Consider the following 21,329-nt stretch of genomic DNA (forward strand, 5'->3'; position numbering starts at 1 on the left):
AACACACGGGGTTTGCTTTGGACCGCCATGCTTCAAATATTCTTCATGTTCCAAATTAAAAACAAAAAAGACAAAAAGAAATTAATTCAGAATCTTTGATTAATGTGACGTTTCCAATTTAAAAACAATAAAAATCAAGAGCTACCCTCAAACGTTGGCGGCATCCTTACCAATTACTCTCAGTCAGATCTTTCCTTCTCGCTGCTAAACGGAACCGCTACCGGCGTGGTAGCGTTCGTAATAGTCAATAAATCTAAAATATTATGTGTGAAATTGTGGGAAAAGACCATTAAGGGGGCGGAGCTGGAGCAGGGGTCCCGTCTGAAAGAGAGACACTAATTCGGGACAACTGTGAACTCTGAACCCGCTAAAAGCACGGCCACTGGTCAGCAGATCCTCGTAATGGAGTCCACATGTGCTCGCAGCCCGCGCCGCCGCAATTAAACGGATCTCCAAAGGTTTCCTTAAATCAACATCGGGGTGTTTTTAGTCGTACACACAGAAGAACTGCCCGTGGCCTTTCCCTTTTAATCCATTTGATGCTTTTTATATATTCACACAAAGTGAAATAATCGTTGCTTCGTAGGTCTCGGGGCTTCTGTTTCACACCGAATAAAGCCCGAGCGTTACAGCGAGAACCGCAGAGAAACCAGGAGCGCCTTTCATAGCTCGGCAGCTCAGCCCAGGCAGAGAATCACTCAGCATTAATCAAGATTTCAGGCCTCACTTTGACAAACTGCACAATGCCTCCTTTTGTGTAAACACAAACATCAAATGCCATGTGGCGTGTCCTCATCACTAACAAGCAAACTAACAAGAGACCTGGAATTCCACTCAATTAGTACCTGCTCGCTTTGTTATTAATCTACTAACCTCCGAGAAAAGATGAGAGGAGACAGGAGGGGGAAAAATGAACGGGAATAAAAACAACAACAATTTGTTACGATAAATATATTAATGCCAGCAAAGTTTCCGTTTCAGGTGGTGTAATTTGACGTGATGTGCAGGCTATGTTCTGTCATTAGTCAGGAAAAATGGCGAGTGGGGATCAAAGCAAAAAAGCCTCCGAGCCTGCCACTTAATTTATCACACGGCAAAGACAAAGGCTTCTCTCTCCGCTTCTGTCGCTTTCAAAAGCCCCGACTCTTTTTTTATGACAAACTCAGTTTGCAATTTAATTTAGGGATTCGGTCCCTGGGTGCAGAAAAGCAAGCAGGCAAGAAGTGAGAAGAAGGTAGCCAGACAGGCACACAGGCAGAGAAGCATGAGAAGCAAACAGCGGCTGCGGGAAACGTCCAGGCAGGCGGGAAGTGCTGCGAGAGAGAGAGAGACAAGAAGGCAGACAGGTGCCATGAAACTCGAGCAGTCAGGCAGGCAAACGGGCGAGAGAGCTGGCAGAAAGTGTAAAAAAGATCGTAGCGGTGCACACAGTAAAGAGGCATTCACACACGCTAGCAGTCATAGTAGGCTGAGCAGCGCTAAACCAGGAGAACCAGAGAAGTGTGGGAGTGCGAGCAGGTCTGGAGTCTGCTGGGCAGTGGATGAAATTATGTACTGCTGCTGGGACAGGAGTCCGGTAGGCGGTGGAACCCGAGTCTATACTGTTAGCAGCGAGGGTAATAGAGCGTCCGCAGCCTCGGCGGGGCCTCGGCGTCTCACGGCGGAGCTTTAAACACACACACACACCGTGAAGAAGAGCTAAACAAACACCACAAAGACTGGTGTGTGCGAGTGACCCCGACGCCACGGTGATGCTTCCCGTAGCACTGACCGGCGTCGGCGCTCCGTTAATTAAAGAGACGACGCGCTGGCAGGTGGCTTCACTGCCCACACTGGTAATTGGCCCCTTTCTTCCCACTCTCTCCCCCCACAAAATCACCCATCTCTGCCTTTTCTTTTCTTTTCTCTGCCTCGTCCCCTCCTCCTATCTCTCCTTCTCAGAAACGTGCCAGTGGGCAGGCAGAAACGCAAGACTTTGTGAAATAATGATTAGAATGGATGGAGATGAAGGGAAGGGAGTTTCACATTTTCCCACAAGCCTCTGATGGTCGGGGAATGCTGTTTGCCTTCGAGCGTCATACGACGCGACGGGAGTTTACTTTAGACAGCCGCAATCTGAGGAGCCAGTGCTGCAGTCATTAATGATGCGGGGAGGGGACAGAGCTGTACTCTGACAAGTTTCTGGATGTGTGTGCGCTTTAGTTTTCTTGCCATGCGCGTGTGCATGTGAGATTACTGCGTGTGTGTGTGTGATGTAGCAATAAAAGCTGCGCGTTCGTCTCACCACGTCACTCGGGAGGTTGTGCAGGTCGTCGAAAGGGCTCTCCAGGGTGTTTGTATCCACGTTCAGGATGACCACGTCCTCCAGCGATCGACTGCGCACTCTCTACGGGAGGAAAAGGGCGACGTTAGTGCAGCAGCAGACCAACGTAGATATTCTCATCATTATTATTTTACAAGTTTCAATATTCTAGAATACAAAAGTATCCATTTCAGTATACACATACACTCAAAACAATCATTTATTTTTCTTAATGATCGTTGTGCTGGAGACTTCCTGTGCATCTGACATCTTTCAACATAATTAATATTTGTATTTGTGGAATTATTAAATTGTGAAATGACGCCACGATTTTTAAACCCGCAGTGTGGCCCAGGTGCGTTTCCCAGGAGACAAAGTTATTTCTGTCCTGAAGCCCCGGGAACATGAACATCCAGCAGCCGCGGTTAAAGCTGCACAGTTATCACACTCCTTTACGATTAAGGATGAAAAATGGCGTGTGGGGGAGAAAAATGATTAGAACATGTTTACGGTAACACGCGCGCAGACGCGAGCTGGCGAAATGAAGAATGGCGCCGAGAGAAAACATTTGGACCGCGCAAACATTTTCCACAGCACCAAAAACCTCACGCATCAATAACAACACAGTGATGCTGCGGTGTGCCGCACGCATCCTGATGGCGACAAATTCAACAATTATTTCAGTGTGGTGCAGGATGCAGGCAGGTGTGTGTGTGGGGAAGGCGGGTGGGGGGGGGGCAGCGTTGTGTGTGAATTTCTAGTTTGTCACTTTTGTGACAGCCTGTGCAGCGGAGGCTCACATGCTGATCTGGACTAATTATGTAGTGGCGGAAAGAAGGTCTGTCACGGATGCAGAGTGTGATAAATACTGCCACTGCCGCAACTGTCAGACAAATATCACACACACACACACACACGTGTGCATTAGAACATATGCATTTGCACAAACACACACACACCTACATACTAACACTTACACACAAGTGTAAGTGTGTGTGTTCTTGCAACATGCATTCACACAAAACAGCAGTGCTGCTGATGACTTGCCCCCCAACCAACACAATGAAGTAGGAAAGCTCTTTGTTTGCAGATGCTTTCTTTGGCTTCTTTGTACGTTTGGTTTAAGGATGCACAAAAGCAGCAGAGGAAGTGAAAAGGAAAGAAAATATACCTGTCGAATTTTATTGAAACACTGCTGGTGATGGCGGTGGGGTGGGGGTGGGGGGGCAGCATTAGGTGGACGTTTGCACAGAGAGAATAACTCAAATGAAAATGATCTACAGTTCAAAAGTGTACACGTAACATTCAAATCTACTGAAAATGCGAAAGATTTTCTAACATACCTCGAGCAGACTAAGATGAACTCCCACAAAGTACGGCATGGGGGCGCTGTGGACAGAAAGAGTGAGACCTGTGAGATCACACGGTTACACGAAGTAAGGAAACATTCATGGAGCGATGACATGAATCTTGGAAATAAAAAATCACAGCTGTGGAAATTAGTTTCTTTTTATTCCATAAATGTAATCTGAATACATTTTAGGGTTATATGTGCTGAAATGTGAAGGCCTGACTTAAAATGATTAAGAACAGTGGTAATCATGTACCGTTAAAAATAACAACGGTCACTAATCCTTAAAATAATTACAGTTGACACTGCTGGATGTACTGAAAACTATATTTAGTTGAATCCAGCTGACATTTATAGGCGCAGGCAGCACCTTTTCTATTCACTGTAAAGTTTGTGATTATTTCCCAAAAACCCAACAACATCAGATTAACTGCAGCAGCAACACAAACTAATCTCATGTTACAGGATTTATTCTTAAAAGCAGGTAAAAACACAAACTGTGTTCTCGCCTTCCTAACATCTCTGATTGAGACTTAAAAAAGTAAATAAAAAGATTAGACAAGAACAGTTTAAAAATAACACACCAACTTATACTGACATACAGTATAAATGCAAAACTTACTGGTTAATAACAAAAGTATAAAACAACAAGCATCAGTGGAACATTTGAGGCTTGTTTTCTCTCCAAGTCGACTGATAGTTTCAGGAAGTGCAGAAAGAACATTCCCTCAGAAAGTTAAAGGGCAGATGTGTCAAGAGTTTTATTTTTATTTTCAAAAAAGATACAAAATAAAGTGTTTGGTTTTTTTCGGGGTTATTATCATGTCGTCCTTATTTGGTGTGATATATATCTTCGTTTTCAAAGTTTGCGGAAAGGAAAAGTTGAATCACGGACCGCTCCCCATCAGCACGAGGAATAAAATCAACAAAAACAGTCAAATAATAGAAACCATTTTTACGATGAGGTTTACAGAGGCGGTAATAATCGGATAGTTTGGGGTCAGCGTGTTCCTGGCCAGAATGATTCAGCAGCCACAGGCTTGTAATCAGCTTAAAGCAACTGAAAAACAAGCAGCAGGCCTGGAGCCCTGGCTGCTGTTTTATGAATGTTCGACATTTACGCAGATCCATTTACACAAACAGTATACACACAGGCATGGGCAGAGACGCTCATGTACTGCGCACACACACACACACACACACACACACGGGGCATCTAATGTAATTGCATTATCTAATCAGCGCATGGAGGACACCGCTGTGATTGAATAAGATAATGATGAGTCTTTGCAGAGTGTTGAAAATCATATTTCACTGTCAGTGATTTATAGCTTCTTCAGGCCAAAGTGTCGCTGATGGCGAAGCGCTGGACTTCGTGAGCAAACGTAACCACGCTGCAAACACTTTCACACGTTCAGATCTGACGTTGACCCGAGCACGTGTGGGTTTGCAGACGAGCCGCGACTCCCGCTCCACATCCAGTTTCAATCAAGTCCGTCCAGATTTGTCGGATCTGCGTTGGATCGCTGGTAATGAAACCCTGAGAGAGCCCAGATGATGAGAGCGCGGCGGCGCTGGCGGTGGCATGAAATATGGAGCTCGGTGATCGGGGCCGTTCATTATGTCGAGGAAGCCACACGTGAGAAGTCGCGCCACAAGAGGAATCACAAGAACATGAAGAATGGGTGGGAGAACGTGTGAACACGAGTGTCTGCACTTTTAGGTTTTAGTGGCAGAGCAAGACGCGCCGTGCGTGCACGTCTGCACACGTGTGCGCACGTCTGCACACGTGTGCGCACGTCTGCACACGTGCGTGCACGTCTGCACACGTGCGTGCACGTCTGCACACGTGTGCGCTGAAGAGAAAACACTGGTGATGCTGATGCTCGTGGTGTTTGCTGTGTGTGTATGCGTGTGCTTCAGAGGTGGTCAGCCTTACCAGCAGTAGTCCAGAAGATGCGGGGGCAGCACAGGGATGAAGATGTGCTGCCAGTACATGGGAAAGAGCAAAGCGGCGGCACCGTGGACACACGCAGTTAACTGCAGGAAGAGAGAGAAGATGTGAGGAGGAGGGATTTAAAAGGAAAAACTTTGAGCAACAACATAAAATTCATGAAAAGGCAGAACAGTTTGGAGACTTTGATTTGTGCTCTTGGTTAAAGTAATTTTAAGTAATAAATTACTTTTAAAAAATGACTACAGTGGCCCCGCCCACACCCTGTTATGTCCTTTAATATAAACCAAACATGCAGTCGTTTCATGCGAACACATCCTCGTCCGTTTCTGATGGCCGAGCCCGCTGACAGGGCCCGCCTTCGACCTCGTGACAGACAAAGCAGAGACGACTGATGTGAAAAGAAAACTATTAAAAAGATTGATCTAAGGAAAGGCAGCACAGCCAACACGCATCCAGCGCTGTCCTCTGTATCGATTTACTTGTCGAGGGTCATTAGAGCAAAAATATTTTGCTGCTATTGCACCTGGCCATTATGAGTCATTACTTTAAAACACTGATTCTGACCCCATTTTTTTAAAAAAGAGTCAGGGTTCATTATTAAATGCTTTTTAAATCAGTGTCAGTAAGTTGGGATTGTGCTGTGACCTGCACAAAAGCAACAAAAGAAAGCCAAAACAGTCTGACAGTAGCCATAAAAATCAGAATTACCCCGACCACGATGACTGGGAAATTAAAAGGAAAAAAAACAGAATAATTAACCTCTTTTTTAAACAAATAATGAGGAGCAATCACGTGAAGATGACACTGCTTTTCAAAGGAGCTTTTTACATTGTCAAACCAATATTACACCCAGAATTAAAGTCATTGTCTTCCATTGTCTTAAAGCCAGCATCTCCCTCTTGACATCTCATCACATGAAACCAAGCTACAGTAATGACCTGCAGCGTACACACACACACAGACACACACACACACACACGCACACACACACGCACACACACACACACACACACGGCAGGAGAAAGAGGCGTTAGCTCATCCCCCAGATTAAAATAACATGATTAAATATGGAAAGAGAACAGAGGTCTGAGGGGCTCCTGCGGGACTTCATTAGGGCAAATTGCCAAAGAATGAAACATGAGTTAGCCAAGAGAGACTGCGGGCTAGGCCAATACCGCCGGGACCCCGGAGCAGCAGCCGCTGTTATACTGCTGCAGCTTCACAGTCAATGTGTGAAGCGGACACACGCTATCAGACGCACACGCGCGCAACTGCCAGGAGACCCCCTGCTCGCTGACACACGCAGTGTCACAATTGACCGGCCAAAAGCGGGCGAGCTCGGCGGCTAAAAACCACCGCTGCCAGAGAGAGAGAGAGGGGCCCCACCCCTCTGAATCCACCCAAAGATCAAGCCCGGACATCTGAAAAGCTCACAACAGAAAGCCTGTGTGTGTGTGTGTGTGTGTGTGTGTGTGTGTGTGTGTGTGTGTGTGTGTGTGTGCGTTTCCCTCCCAGCGTGTGTGTTTGGCCAGGAAAAAAAAAAGCCAACGTCTTTTCTTTTTTCCGTTTCGTTTTAATTGTCTCTCTGCAATCTCTCATACACGCAGTCCCACAATAGTTAAGACTTAATCAACATTTAATTGGTGTCTTGCTCTGTGTATCTGCATATGCATATTTCTGCTTCCTGCTGTCTTCAAATAAAACAACAATGCCACGCTCCTGTCAGGATTAATTCCCTGGCAAACAGTTTGGGGTTTTTATTTTTCTGTTTTTTTTTGTTAATTCTGAAAATAAATCAATGCTATGAATATTAATGTATGAAAGTGAAGCACTTGGTGGAAAAGTGACGATCAGAACCCTCACGCCCTCACGATGCTGAGGGGCCATTAAAATTGTGATCGGGAAAGGTCACCGATCTGGCTGCGGTTATGCATGCACGCATGTGTACACGTGCCACGTGTGCATGCATGTGCGCATGCACACACACACATGAAGTGCAGAGCCAACAGGCTACTGTATCCCTCCTCTGGGAGTGAGAGACAAGCCTCAGCCATTCGCTGGTACCAGGAGGTAATGGCTCAGAACACCTCGCTAACCAACTCCAATTATCTCCACCAAGCCTCAAGGTGAGCCCCCCAACTGGCATGATTTACTCTCAGGTTGAAAGTGAAAACAGGAGTCTCTCTCTCTGCTTCTCTTCTTCCCAGGCTGGGTGGCTGGCTTGGGGGAGTCGGCCGAGAAGGGAGTCTGAAACTCAGATAATGATTTATAAAGCAAATCTAGATTTCACTTTTCATTTCTGTGCTATCTCCAAAGCGGTGGAAGCGGCAGCGCGCCTTAGATAAGGTAACTCGAAGGGAACTCCAGAGGAATACTTCACATATTTGCTTCTCTAATTCAGCTTAATACACACGGCCGTGTCCTTGTCCTGGTTTTAGAACAAATGAGGCAAAAAGTAAAAGGAGGATAAATTGAAAAAAAAAGAAAAAAAGATACCCCTGTTTTTTTTTTTTCTTTTTTCATTTATAGGGGGGCTTCACATGAGAGTGGGTCATGAGAGGCTAAGGCTGATAAAATATTTGCCAGGCTGATAAATAATAGATGAGTGGAGCCAAATGGCTTACACGCTCCACAAAAGACCTGGGTGCTTAATATTCCATTCAATGGAGAATCACAGATACAGTCCCCAAGAACAAATACAGGATTAGGTGCTGGGTCCAGTCCTCGGGGACCAGGGCTATGCCCGGTAATGAGGGGCTGCCTGCCTCCTACACACTGTGCGTGTGTGTGTGTGTGTGTTGCCCCTTCCTCTGAGAGAAGCTAACCGATTATACAGCGACAGCCTGCTTCAAAAAGCAGTCAAGGTCTTTGGTTCTGCCCTGAGAGCTTTTTAGTGTGCTGTAGCCGAGACAGAAAGTGTCCATACTAACACGGGTCTTCCCAGATCTATTCAGTGAGACTAAAGGAAGGACAGACCGAAAAGAGAGGGATCGAGAGATGCTGAGAGATACAGAGGAGGAGGTGAAAGTTGGAGAAGATGGAAGAGCGAAGAGAAAAGGAAACAAATTTGCAACTCAAAGTCGACACCATAAACTCAGGAATCAAGCAGTTTTATCAATAATGAGGTTTGGATGTGATCCTTCCTTTGTGCGTCTCCTGGTGATCCATCAACAGCAGAATAGAAAAGGGGAGGCTTTTTTGTATTTACACATATTTTATTTGCCACTTTCACTGAATCAAGGACAACAACATTTAGATAAATAAACCTCAATTTTGCATCCAAACTGTGTTTTTATGACCGAATAGCAGCGCCGCCCTTCAATTAAGAGCCAGACCCACTCGAGACATCAGCGCTCTGCGGACTCTCAGTAAAAACTGCCATACCGTCCCCATTATTCTTCACCTGAGCAATGCAGATTGACATGAGGCACAAACAATGTTGCTACGATCGCACTTAAAGGGGTCCTATGATGGTCGCCGAGCCCTTTAACCAGCTGCTCTCTTGTTTAAACGCAGCAAGAATGCGCAAAGAATAACCGCTGCTGCGGGCGACCTAATTCAATTTGACAGGAGGAATGGTATCAACGCGGCCGCTCTTGACCTCCTCACACCGGCTTTAAAGACTCACTGCCTCTCCGCCAGCCTCTCCTTCCAACTTTGTCCCTGCGCGCTCTCCATATTCAATCCTGTTTTCTCATTTTCATCCCAAGTCTCCATTACTTATTCCGTTTCCTCCTCTCCTCCTGCTGTCCTTCTGTCCCTTGCCACCTCTCCCTCACCCCCCCCCCCCCCCCCCCACACCCCCACCTCCCTGTCATTGTATTGCTGTGTTAGCCTTTCCCTCTTCTCTCCGGAGTAGTCACCAATTACCCACGCTCTGCTTTTCCCTCTGTTGACAAACGCCGGTGTCAGGCTCTGTACGACGCGAGCATGCCACAAACAGGTAGGTGGCGGGGGGGGGTAGAGAGGGCACGCAAGACAACGCAGGCAACAGCCAACGCCAGGCCTCCCACACAGTCCCTCACAGGAAGACATAAGGCATAAGGTACAAACACCTGTGAGCGCAGACGACACGCACAAACAGATGCATGTTTAAAAAAAAGAAGCCGCCGCTCTGAACACCCTCTGCACGCACATATGCACGTACACCGTCGCAGCGACGACACACACCTTAAGACACATGGCAGAGACGGGGCAGAGATGAGTCTATTGAGGACAAGGAGGAGAAGGTGGTGAAGGAGGAGGGGGGAGGATGTCTTGATGTTCTGCAGTTGCCCAACAACAGACAGACACATTAAGACTCCCAGGAAGAGGGAGGCAAAGTCAGAGAGAAAGAGAGGTGTAGCGGGAGAGAGTGAGAGACAGATGGACAGAAAATAATATGTCAGAGAGAAAGAATTACTAAGACAGAGAGCGAGGGGGGAGAGGCACAGAGAGAAGTCGGAGAAAGAGAGACGGGGAAGGAACAGAGGAAAAGGCTGGAAACAGAGAGGCAGCTGGCACTCCAGGGCACGCTGGATGGATAGCTCCTTGTTAGCATAGGCCTGACAGCCTGATGAGAGGGCTGCTGTCAGCCAGTGCCGGGGTCGGGGTTGTGTGAATTTGGGCGATAGGCAGGGCAGAGGCTGGGCTGGAGAGCTGGGGGGCCTCGGCATATGAAAGACTCAGAGGGGGTCCTCCCAGCTGACTAGTTAGAGGAAGGGCCGATGCAGCCCTATTATACGGGCCTATGACAAGGCTGCACGCACGGCTGGCTCCCGCCCCTGCGCCACCGCCGACTGGCTTTTTTTTCTTTTTAAACAAAAAACAAAAAAAGAAAACAGCGGTACCGTTCACCTCTGGTCACGAAACAGCAATAAGTCAACTGACGCATTGTTGTACGATCATGATTTATTCCTTTGCTTTTGGCTGCTTGCGAGACGCGGCAGCCATGTACCGACAGACTGACACGCTGGGTTCACCGGGGGCTTTAACACAGGCAGCACCTCGAGCAGGCAGAATAAATGCAGCACATCTCTGTGTGTCTGTGTGTGTGTGTGTTTCTATTCCCCGTCTCACTCTGCTCGGTTGAGATGCTGGACAGGCGGAGGTGGTGAAAAGCAGCTGGATGGTACTAACGAGGTTACTAACAATACTTTCTCTCATACATCTTCTATCTGTAGCAAGCAGACTGGAGAAACACTGGCTGTCCATCCAGTGGCTGCCAACGCTCACTTTAACTAACATTTGGACGAACTCTGACATAAATTATAATTCTCTCATCCCGTAACATATTTGATCACAAGACGGGGAACCGGATAACGAGCCGGAGCGCTTTCAAGTTAAGTACGTATACGCTCAGATATACGGCTTGAGAATCGCGGCAGCCATTTCCGCTTGAACTCGCGGGTCAATCTGCCCAACAACAAAAATAACGCATCACAGGAGCAGTAATAACACTGGGCCTGCTCGTAATCCCAGCGGAGATGTGAAAATACTTTTGTACTGCAGTTCCTGACATATAACGCTACCAAACCAAAACACCTCTCCCCGAGGAAGATGGATGGATAGATGAGTGGATGAAGAATTGCAGAGGATAAAAGGCTCACAGAGGTAAAGGTCTGACGTGGAGGCTCTTAAAATATCCTGTCGGCATATATTTGTTAGAAAAACAAGCTGAGATTTGTCTTCGGGCAGCAGAGGACTGTAAATCACAGACAGGGAAAAAATAAAAAAAATCACCCCCCTCCCCTCCCCCCAAGTATTCCTGCTGAAATAAAAACAGTCTCACCCTTTAGTCTGATCATTTACATCATGCACCGCTCCTGTCACTGCACCGTGTGCTGCTTGGATCTCGAGCACAGGTGCTGCTGGTCTGAGGAGCTGAGGGGAGACAGGTGAAATCCTCTAAGGGGCTGAGTAATTTTCACAGGTCTTCCTGATTATAGCTCCTGTGGGAGACCTTGGGAACTGTTCCCTCCAGCACCCAAAACGCCAGACGTGGGCCCCTGTGGCTGCTAAGTGTTCTGCAAAGGTGGCAGGACCAGCAACGCCGCGGATGCAGATAGGACTAGGATGACATCACTTCCCTCTCCCGCCTCATCCGTCATAAACGTTTGGCCTCATCAGCCACGAGGATAACGGAGAGAGGCTGGAACGAGAGATTTCCTCCCTCGTGCAAACAGGCAGAAGTGAGTTTAAGTTTTGTGAGAGAGTGGAGCCGCCTCTGTGGACATTAATGCGTTCCCATTATAGGACACAAATAATCCAGCTTTATCGTGGGCTTCGCTGCTCGTCAGACCGGGTGGGGGCGGAGGGGTCGACAGATCGGTTCCGCTCTCTCCACATAAGCAGCAAAGCCGTGTCAGATAAATATTCTCAGCGTACTTGTTAGGGTTTGATATCCTGCTGGAATATTGATGAAGGGACTCATGTTCAATCTATGCTTCAGCCACATACTTTATAACGAGGGTGTTAGAGCTCCACGCGAAGACATCAACAGCCCCACACGTGCAGACGCGGTGGCTGAAAGCTCCAACTCGACTCGAATTAAAAAAAGAAAAGCACACGGCAGCACAAAGACCGAGTGTTTGTCGAGCGTCTGACGGGTCGGACTCACAGTGCTAAGCTTGCTTGAGGTAATGATGATGCGCCGTTCGTGCAGCATGCTGGCGTAGAGCTGGAGCATGTTGTTGATGTCCACGGCCACAAAGTACTCTGTCAGGTTTCTCTGGAGATGGACAAGAACAGGAGGATATTCAGGTTGGTAACAAACTGTCCTAGCACAACTCGTTTGCAGTAAAGCGCCAACGCTACAGACTGAAGCCAGAGGGAAATGCAGCAGTTGGACTTGTATGATTGCACACACTGTTTGGGAAAAGGAGGACAAACTTGTGCTAATTGCATCCCTTACACAGAGCTAACGTGATGGCATATAGCTGGAAGTCCCCGCCTTAAAGCTTCGAGCTGAGATTTGAATGCAGAAATCAACAAAGGACGTGAGCTCAGTTTGAATCTACCAACAGCCATGCCAGTCTGTGAACCTTGACATTAAAAGCACAAGCACCGCAGGAGCTAAAACTGATACAAGAGCATGATGCAATCATTTCAAAGAGTGACATGTGTATCTGATTAAAAACGATTAGAGGCAAAGATGTTCCCAGAATACAGGGATTTCTCTTTATCTCTTCTTCCTTTTCTTTTCCACGCATACTTACACTCTCAGGGATAGTTGGCAGTCCATTGATATCCGGGGCGATGAAGTAGGAGTGCTGCGAAAACACAAACATGAGGAGAAAGAAGAGGGAAGGTCACGAGCGAGGCACGGCACTCACGCAGGAGAGAACGAGGGGAAGAGGGAGAGAAAAAGGCCGTTCACTTTGTTCTATGATTTATGGCTCATCTTCAGCTCTGTCTATATGAATTGCTGAGCTGGTGTCTGAACTGTGGCAATGCTTTTATCAGGCCTACAGAACAGAGAAAGCTCAATAGCAGCTCAGCTCCCCGTAGACACCGACTGGGGTGATGTCTCCGGTGGAAAACGGAGTCTTTATTTAAGCGTTAAAAAGGCTCGCGGAGAGCGCGCGTGCACGACTCCGCGCAGACACACACTCTCGCGCACCGGTTGTTTAGAGGATCACAGGGCTGCCTGTCTCACTTTGGGAGAGCAGGGCAGGTTCAGTGTTCAGATCAAAGAGGCCTGAGAGAGGTGCTGTTTGGAGGTAGACAAACCACCAGGTGAAACACACTGTTGTGTTTCTCACACACACACTCTCCTGAAAGTACACCTGCGCTTCTCTAAGGCCTTCCACTCAACCATCTGTTGCAGCTCTTCGTTCACAGGTTAGAGTCTCTGAAACACACACTGAAACAAATCAGGTTAAAACTTTGTGTCCAACATTCAACCCTTTAAATCACTAAACAGTCATTAGGCCTTTACACTGGGAGTAAACAGTAATGAATTACACAACAATGAAATTGGTGCAAACATTGAAAGAATCGGCAACTCGGACACCCACCTGCACCACCACCAGCACCACCCATTAAAGGTCCACCACAGTCAGGCAGGAAAAAAGCATGGAAACTTAATGCACAGGTGTCCAACTCCAGGCCTCGAGGGCCGGTGTCCTGCAGGTTTTAGATGTGTCCTTGATCCAGCACAGCTGATCTAAATGGCTATATGACCTCCTCAACATGTCCTGAAGGTCTCCAGAGGCCTGGTAATGAACTCATCATGTGATTCAGGTGTGTTGACCCAGGGTGAGATCTCAAACCTGCAGGACACCGGCCCACGAGGCCTGGAGTTCCCCAACCCTGTTTTAACGGTAAAAGGATCCGGTTTGTGTTCTGAGCTCGATCATCCGATTTCATCTTTGCCACTTTGAACGACATTATTGACGAATCCGATTCAGCGTTTCCAAAGAACGACGACCCGCGAGCTCATCTTAGGATCGCTTTGATGCTGAACGCTGACTAAACTCTGTATCCACTCCAAAGTTGGGCATTTCTATGAATACGTTAAAGTCTTTCTACAAAGACACACAGTATATTTTATTTGCACATCATCATAATTTAATGTTATTTGAATTCCCTGCCTGGCGACAAAGAAATATTCAGTTTAGTGTAAAACAAACAGCCCTTTCACTCCTTAAATAAATGTGAGTTAAGGTCAAAAAAATGTGAAAAACCAATTTTCACGAGTAAACCATCAGTTTGCTCCCAGCGGACGGTCACCGTGCGGCTTGAACAAAGCTCAGAAGAGATAAAGACGCAGCAAATAAACAGAAACTGGAGCAGACATCAAGGTCTCTCCCCCGAAGCTTTGTATTATTGCTAAAGCCGCATTTGTATGCATATTTTGCACAGCGACTTTCTGCAGCTGAAAAATAAAAACAAATTCGTTTTGATCGCTTAACGAGATGTGGGGTTGCTCGCCGAGACAGGAGAACTCAGCAAAAACTAACCAGACGCTCGCTTAGCCTTAATATCCGTAAGTTCTCTTAAAGATCCTTTTTTGACTTTTTGCTGATCAGCCCAAAACAATGTTTTATCTTGTTGCCAAGTAAGAAACAAAGCCACGTGATTTTCCTGCCCTCGGTGATGTCTGACAGAAAACAAGCAAAGGAGCGTCTCCTGTTTCCACGTGCTGATTAGAATTACAGTTAAATCAACGTCAGGCACAGCGTCGCTGTTTTCATGTAGAGAAACACTGATGGTTAGTTTGTGGTTACACTGCAGCCTCGATGCAGAGGTAGAGCTGTGAACAAATAAAACTGCACACAAATAGTCACACGTGATTGGTTGACGGCATTAGTACTTGGTCATCAGCTTTAAAGTTGAGTTAATTCAGCTCGTCGTTGGACTTTCTAGTGACTGGACCTCTACCATTACCCATTTATCATCTATGATAAAAGATAATAAATAAATAAAAAGTAAAATCGAGGACTTGGTGCTAAGGACCACCACCCGTAACCACGGTAACTCTCCGCCTCCCTTTCCTTGTGCTCTGTGTAACTAAACAAAGTTACAAATTCGCGGCGCTGTGATAATCACAAGCCGTGCTCCTCAACTCAACCCTGCCTTTCATTGGCTGTTTGCTTGCTTATCACCCCCCCCCCCCACCCCCCCTTGTTCTTTCGAAGACTTGTTTATATAAAAACATTGAAAGTGGGTTAACTGGAAAAGCATCAAGGAGATTTTTTGAGTACAATTGCCTTTGCTTTAAACATAAAGAGAAGGGAAAAAAGACTTTTGATATTCAGAGAGAGAATATAGCAGTGTGGAAGGGCATTAATCATTTACAAAGTTTGATTGTTTTCCAGAGGAGAAGAAACATACACCAAGGCCCAGGATAGTTTGTTTTTGTTATATTTAAAAAGATAGCGCAGCTTATTTGGCCAAATTGGAAATCCGCGGCTCCCATGCGATTAGTATAGCAGCAGTTTCATATTTCGCCTCCTTCCCTCCTCCCTCCTCTGCCGTTCGCTCATTCCCCTCCACTCACCGGCTCCTTGCTTCGCCGATCTCTCAGTACTTGCCCAGTGGCAATATACAACTGCTCATTCTTGCACAATGAGAGAGAGAGAGAGAGAGAGACAGGGTTCACAGATGAAAGGGGACAATGATTCTTCTTCTTGGCTGCCATGATAAAACAAAAAACACACTTTAAGGGAATAATTCTGCTTCATCAATTAAATATCAAACTAGTGGCTTCTCCAGAAAAAGAGTGAGGGAGAGATGAAGCTATCACCTCTGTTCTCTGGGGTTTCTTTTCCAATCAAGCTCCCAGACTCAGACGGGGAAAAAATGGACTCGTTAGCCTTCAGAGATTTATTGATTGCCTCGTATTAGTCTTGTTAGGCTGTAAATTCATATGTTTAATTAGACGAGTGTTCTTCTACAGCTGTTTGTCTAATTGGTCCGAAAAAACAAAAAAAACTAAAGAGAGGTGGTCCCCGAGGACAAAGGCTACCACGAACCTCTTTGATCCTGTTACAGTACAGAGGCCCTAAAAACTCAAATGTAGATATTGGAGAGAAACCATTACGCTCTTCTTAAACAGGGACGTGACAGAGGCCGAGTGTTTTATGTACGAGCTGTGTCACAGGCCGGCTTTCAGCCACCCGAGCTCGTTAAGCCATTCCACTTTTTTGATAAGCGGAGACACGGCGAGCTGTGAAAGGAGGCTTCCACTTTAAACATGTCCGGCTCAGGCTCATCGCACGCGCACGCCAAAACAACGGGTTTCCAAACGGGGTGTCAGTCGCTGTTCCCACCTACAGCATCTACTGCTCTGCTCGCTCATTTATCTCCACCCTTATGTGCTCGTTTCTTCTTTGTGACGACTTTAATTCTTTTTTTAAAGTAGCACGCTGCCACAGTCACCCACCTGTCCCCTCCTTCTGTCTCTGCCTAACGGGGAATATAAGATACCTACCACACTCAGGTTGACTGGCGTGAAGGGCTTTGGCACAGGCAGATCATAGAGAGAGTTCAGCACGTCGTTCAAGTCATTTTCCTAGGGGAGACAAACAAACAAGGAAAAGAGACGCGTGAATTTTATTTACTTGTCTTGTTGATGTCACAAGTTACGTGTCAATCTCAAACACGGCGCTGCTGCAGACCACAGGGCCGTAGGGCTCCGCAACATCCGACCGACATATGTTTAACGAGAAACGGCGAGGTTAAAAGACGGGCCGCAGACGCTTATTATCCGTCGGTGTTGATTTACAGCCCGAGAGCGGGCTGTCAGTAATTAAGCCCCCACCCCTCGCTGCAAAGACAGAGGCTGCAGGAAGCCAGCAGAGCACTCGGTCTGACCACAGATCAGGCCTGAGATGATTCGTCCAGCACTTACGGCTCTGACAAGATTACCGTTCACACTCTCGGCCTCCTGTTGGAGAAACAAAAAGGAGGGACGACTGTTTGCTTCAACTTCCTCTCTGAGAACTTTGTTTTGGTTTTGTGTACGAGCCGCTGCTTGTGCCAGGAAATAAACGCGCGAGCGTTTGTGTGTGTGCGCGTGCATGAAGTGGAAAAGAAATAGAAGCAATAGGCGGCAATATACAGTAAAGGGAAGGAGGGTTAAGGAGGGAGGGGTGCAATCGAACAGCCTCCTGTCATGAGAGCCTCAATGCTCACACGCATGGTCAGCAACACGGCCTGGGGAAACAGTTCATTTACCCCTCGCCTTAAACCCTCATCGCTCTTCTGTCTTCCCTCGTCTGTCAACATCTCCCTCTCGCCTGGAACGGACAGCGGGGTAAATAGAAACCAAATCATGCACACTAACACTTCAGTCACCCAGGATTTCCAGCTATCCTTCTGTCTCCGTCTTCCTCGCACAAACTGTCCTGATCTGTTTTTGCCCCCCACCCCCCCTCCTCTCTCTTCATATTAGATTATTCTGATGAATTGCAGGAGTTTGTGTGTCTGCCATTGTCTACTTTAGACAGACACTTTGTCCTGATCGCTGTTCTCAGAGGATCTTGGAAGAAGCAGTGACTACATGACAATTGAAAGTGATCCCAAAGCTCCCTCCCCTCTCTTCAGTCTAAACAGTGGAACATCACCTACACCCGCTGCTCTAGACGCTGCGCATCTCCCCAGTTTGTTGCATATTTTACATTTCCCCTCCCTCTGCTAGTACAATGCAGCGAAAAGTCAGGGGAAAAGACTTTAGTGAAGTGCACGCGTCTGTGTGTGTGTTTATGTGTGTGTGTGTGTGTGCGTGGGAATTTTTTGGTTCTTAACGATTTGTATTCCAGTAAATCATCAGGAAAAACTTCCAGTGTCAGATCAGCGTTTGGTCTGTGAAATGTCAACACTGTTGCTGCTAACAACAGGAAGCGAGTCGAGCCCGAGACGGTTGCTCGCCAAAGACGACGCGCGAGAACACAATGCAGGAAAACATCTCGCCGCGGTGCCGTGTTTGTGTGTCTCTCAGGCAAATCCCACTACCCCTTTCCTCATTTTGTTTTCCATTAGAGCACAAGTGTAAATAGTCGATACACAGAAAAAGACCAGATTACCTGTTGTTTCGATAAGTAGTCTGCCAGGGTATTTAGAAGCTTGTAGTAGATTTCAAACCAGGGTAGGTAACTGCAAGAGTCAGAGAGGAACGTGTTAATGTGCAGCACAGGTAAAAGCTTTCGTTCATTCAGTCATCAAACCGGGAGGTGACGAATCAAAGCAGGACGTGCACGTCACTCCCCGGCAGACGTGTGCATCGCACGAACGAGCGTGACCTGAAGAGCAAACTGCATACAGGGCATGGATTCTGTTAGTCGTCGTTACACTGAGGAGGAATTAAATGCTATCTCGTCCTTATTATGGCATTCTTTCGTGCTTTGGGCCCTCGGCATTCCAAGAATTCCCGCCATGTCTGCTCTTTAAATGAACAGAGAAAACAAAAACAATGGATTTCAGATTCTTTAGGAAAAAAGAAAAAGCACCACAGCTTTCGTGTGATGTGGAGGGATGCTATGGTTTACAAGCATGCTGCTCCCAGATGCACAGGCTTAACAAAAATGCCCCCCCCCCCCCTCCGCTTCTTCTTATGCCTTTTGCATATTTAGAAGAAAAAGAAAAAAAAAAGCTTTTCCTTATGTAATGAATGTGAAATAAATAAATTCATTAACAAGCTCAAAAATAATTTATACTGCAGTGTTTGTGTTCAAGCTAATCACCAAGTACACCCACCATAAGCTAAAAGCATCTGCAGCATGGCTTTCTTTACAAAGTTGACATTTTCTTGGCCAAGTCGACTCGTTTCTGGGTGGAAGATGGCCAACATTTTCCTTTTGGCACCAAAGCTGCGAGGCCTCAGCTCGTTTAATGTTATGCAATCAAATAATAAAAATATGGTGTCCTATCAACTTATTGAATTTTGATTTCATTCAGGCTGTTTTAAACACTGCATGTATAATGACTCTGAGTAAGGACTAGCACTGCCATTAAATAAACAGAGACTCCCATTAATGCTTCATTAACTCTCCTGGACTGCAGGGCTGGGAAAAAGAATTAGTGACCAAATGAGCCGGTCGATCAAACGCGGGCTGTTTTTTATTTGATTAGCAAAATGAGAAGTTGTAGTGAACGACGCTGACGATTATTTTATCGGAATTAAAAGCCTTGAATTGGCCTCGTATTTCTAAAGGTAAAGTTTTGCGTCTCAGACAGTCGACTGGAGGAAGAGGAGTTTGCAGGGCATGGGTCACTGGCTGCTCCGCAGACTGGAATTAACAGACAACTAGAAAACAATAAAGTGGACTTGATGCAAATTTTCAGATCGCATAAATCTGCGAGGGGCCAATGACGAGGAGAGGTGCAGCGAAGCGCACCAATCAGAGAGGCTGAGTGACCATTAGTCTGAAACAATCAGTCTCTTAACGCGACGATTTTGTGACATCTGCACGAAGATTTACCGCAATCGGGTCACACTTGCTGTAGAGGCCCAATCAAACACGCCGATGTTAATTTGGTGACCGGATATCAACCTGAAGACCTATTTCTGCCACGTCAAAAGGCAAATATCTGCACGAGGGGTCAGTTTACACAACTTCAGTCTGATATAAAGACCAAGAGAGAACAAAGCCCGGGTTTATCTGAGCCTCGTGTTTAAAAACCAGGCTTCTGGACATTAATCCTTCATTTTTCACCACAGAAGGAGACGTAAATACGACTCTCACAGTCGTTATGCTGCTGGTGCTGTAAATCCTCAGTTTTACAGAAAAGTGCATTATCGCCGTGACGACAGCCAACCGCAAATTATCAATATTCCTACGATAGGACGATTTTTTCCCCTTTCTTCAAATGCAATCAAATGAATAAAACTCAAATGAGACACTGTTTTGCTCTATTCCTCCCCCCTCCCCTCCTCTGCTTCCTGTATGGGCAAAGTTAAAGTTTGGAAAGCTTAGAGAGATACTCCTACTCGTCACAGTTCATTGCTCAGATCTGTTTGTGCTTCACAAATCCTCCGATAGAGACGGAGAGGCATCTATCATTGGAGTGCTCGGTGCGTGGGGGCCCCCGCAATCTCTCCTGCCATTTTAAACACGTCTTCCCAAAGTGCCATGCACTCAGAGAATGAACCAGTTAATCTGCGACCCACTCACAGCCTTCACAGCGCTCTTCATCCCAGACTCGGACCATCTAACGGAAGACGTGGAGCTTTGTAATCGGAGCATTGTGGACACGAAGACGCAAAAATACAAAACAAGACTTTGAAACTTTGGTGTGAGAAGAACTGCACAAACCAAGACTGAAAATGAAACAAATTAGCCAAATTACTGCTGTAAGAGAGGTACTTATTAAACCTCTGAACAGTTAAAAGCAACTTTGTTGCCCACCGAGGCAACAAGGTTGCAACACAACTCCCCAGCAGCAGCAGCCGCCCCTCAAAGCACAAACTACCTTAAAAAAGCCTAAGACCCAATCACAAGGACCCTCTGCTGCTGCCATGCACCTCTGACAGGTCAGAGCAGTTTTAGCCCGGCGGTTTGAATGTTGGGGCTCATCGGTGTCGTGCAGCCTCTTTTCCTCCCATAAAGTACCTGTTGGGTGTTTAGCGTGACAGTTATTCCTGTTCCTGTAGATGGGTCTTAAATCTTATTTAACGCACAGGCACCTGTAATCGTAAGTCATCTCACACTTTGTAGACGGCTCACTGGAAGACTGCCTTACACGACTACTTTCTGGGGTCGAGGGTTAAGTAGAGGGACGAGCGACCACTAAACCAAAAGCAAGTCAAATATCCAAAACTTTATTTTACTCATTAATTACACGAAAAGCAGGTTTTGGTCATCCTGCTGGGGTGAAAACGACAGAATTAGAAGTACACTGTGTGTGTGTGTGTGTGTGTGTGTGTGTGTGTGTGTGTGTGTGTGTACACATCTTTTTCCCCCTTTTCAGAGCCCTGCCTGGAGGAAGCGTGGTCTTTTTGGTCACGACTTCAGCGACGACACTACAAAGAGCTGTCCACATAAAACTGTCCTGCTCATTAAGGCACTTCCTCCCGTAAGCAGAGGTGACAATTTTACAGTCCCAGCACTCGAGCAATCACAAACTGTTTTAATGAGTCCTATTTTATATTTGGGACCTAAAAGAACAAATACAAACATGTTGGCCCGGGCCGTCGTCGTCTTGTTTCACATTTGAAACCAGACAAACTGATGTTGACTTGATGAAGAAAAAACTACTTTTATTATCTTAATTTTATTTTTTTTCTTTAATCCCAT

At 46.5% G+C, this 21,329-nt stretch overlaps 1 protein-coding gene across 1 annotated transcript in view; it reads right to left on the reverse strand.

Moving 5' to 3' along the window:
* The window catches only part of dennd1b (DENN/MADD domain containing 1B), a 93,835-nt gene that overhangs the window by 32,661 nt on the left and 39,845 nt on the right, over positions 1–21,329 (reverse strand). Inside the window, exons 6-12 of the mRNA XM_063500976.1 lie at positions 18,120–18,189; positions 16,526–16,606; positions 12,807–12,860; positions 12,209–12,319; positions 5,593–5,693; positions 3,646–3,691; positions 2,285–2,386 (exon numbers count right to left, since the gene is read on the reverse strand). Coding sequence (XP_063357046.1) covers positions 2,285–2,386; positions 3,646–3,691; positions 5,593–5,693; positions 12,209–12,319; positions 12,807–12,860; positions 16,526–16,606; positions 18,120–18,189 — 565 coding nt within the window. The remainder of the gene's footprint in view (positions 1–2,284; positions 2,387–3,645; positions 3,692–5,592; positions 5,694–12,208; positions 12,320–12,806; positions 12,861–16,525; positions 16,607–18,119; positions 18,190–21,329) is intronic.

This window comes from Pelmatolapia mariae, linkage group LG17 (assembly GCF_036321145.2).
Source record: "Pelmatolapia mariae isolate MD_Pm_ZW linkage group LG17, Pm_UMD_F_2, whole genome shotgun sequence".
NCBI lineage: Eukaryota > Metazoa > Chordata > Actinopteri > Cichliformes > Cichlidae > Pelmatolapia > Pelmatolapia mariae.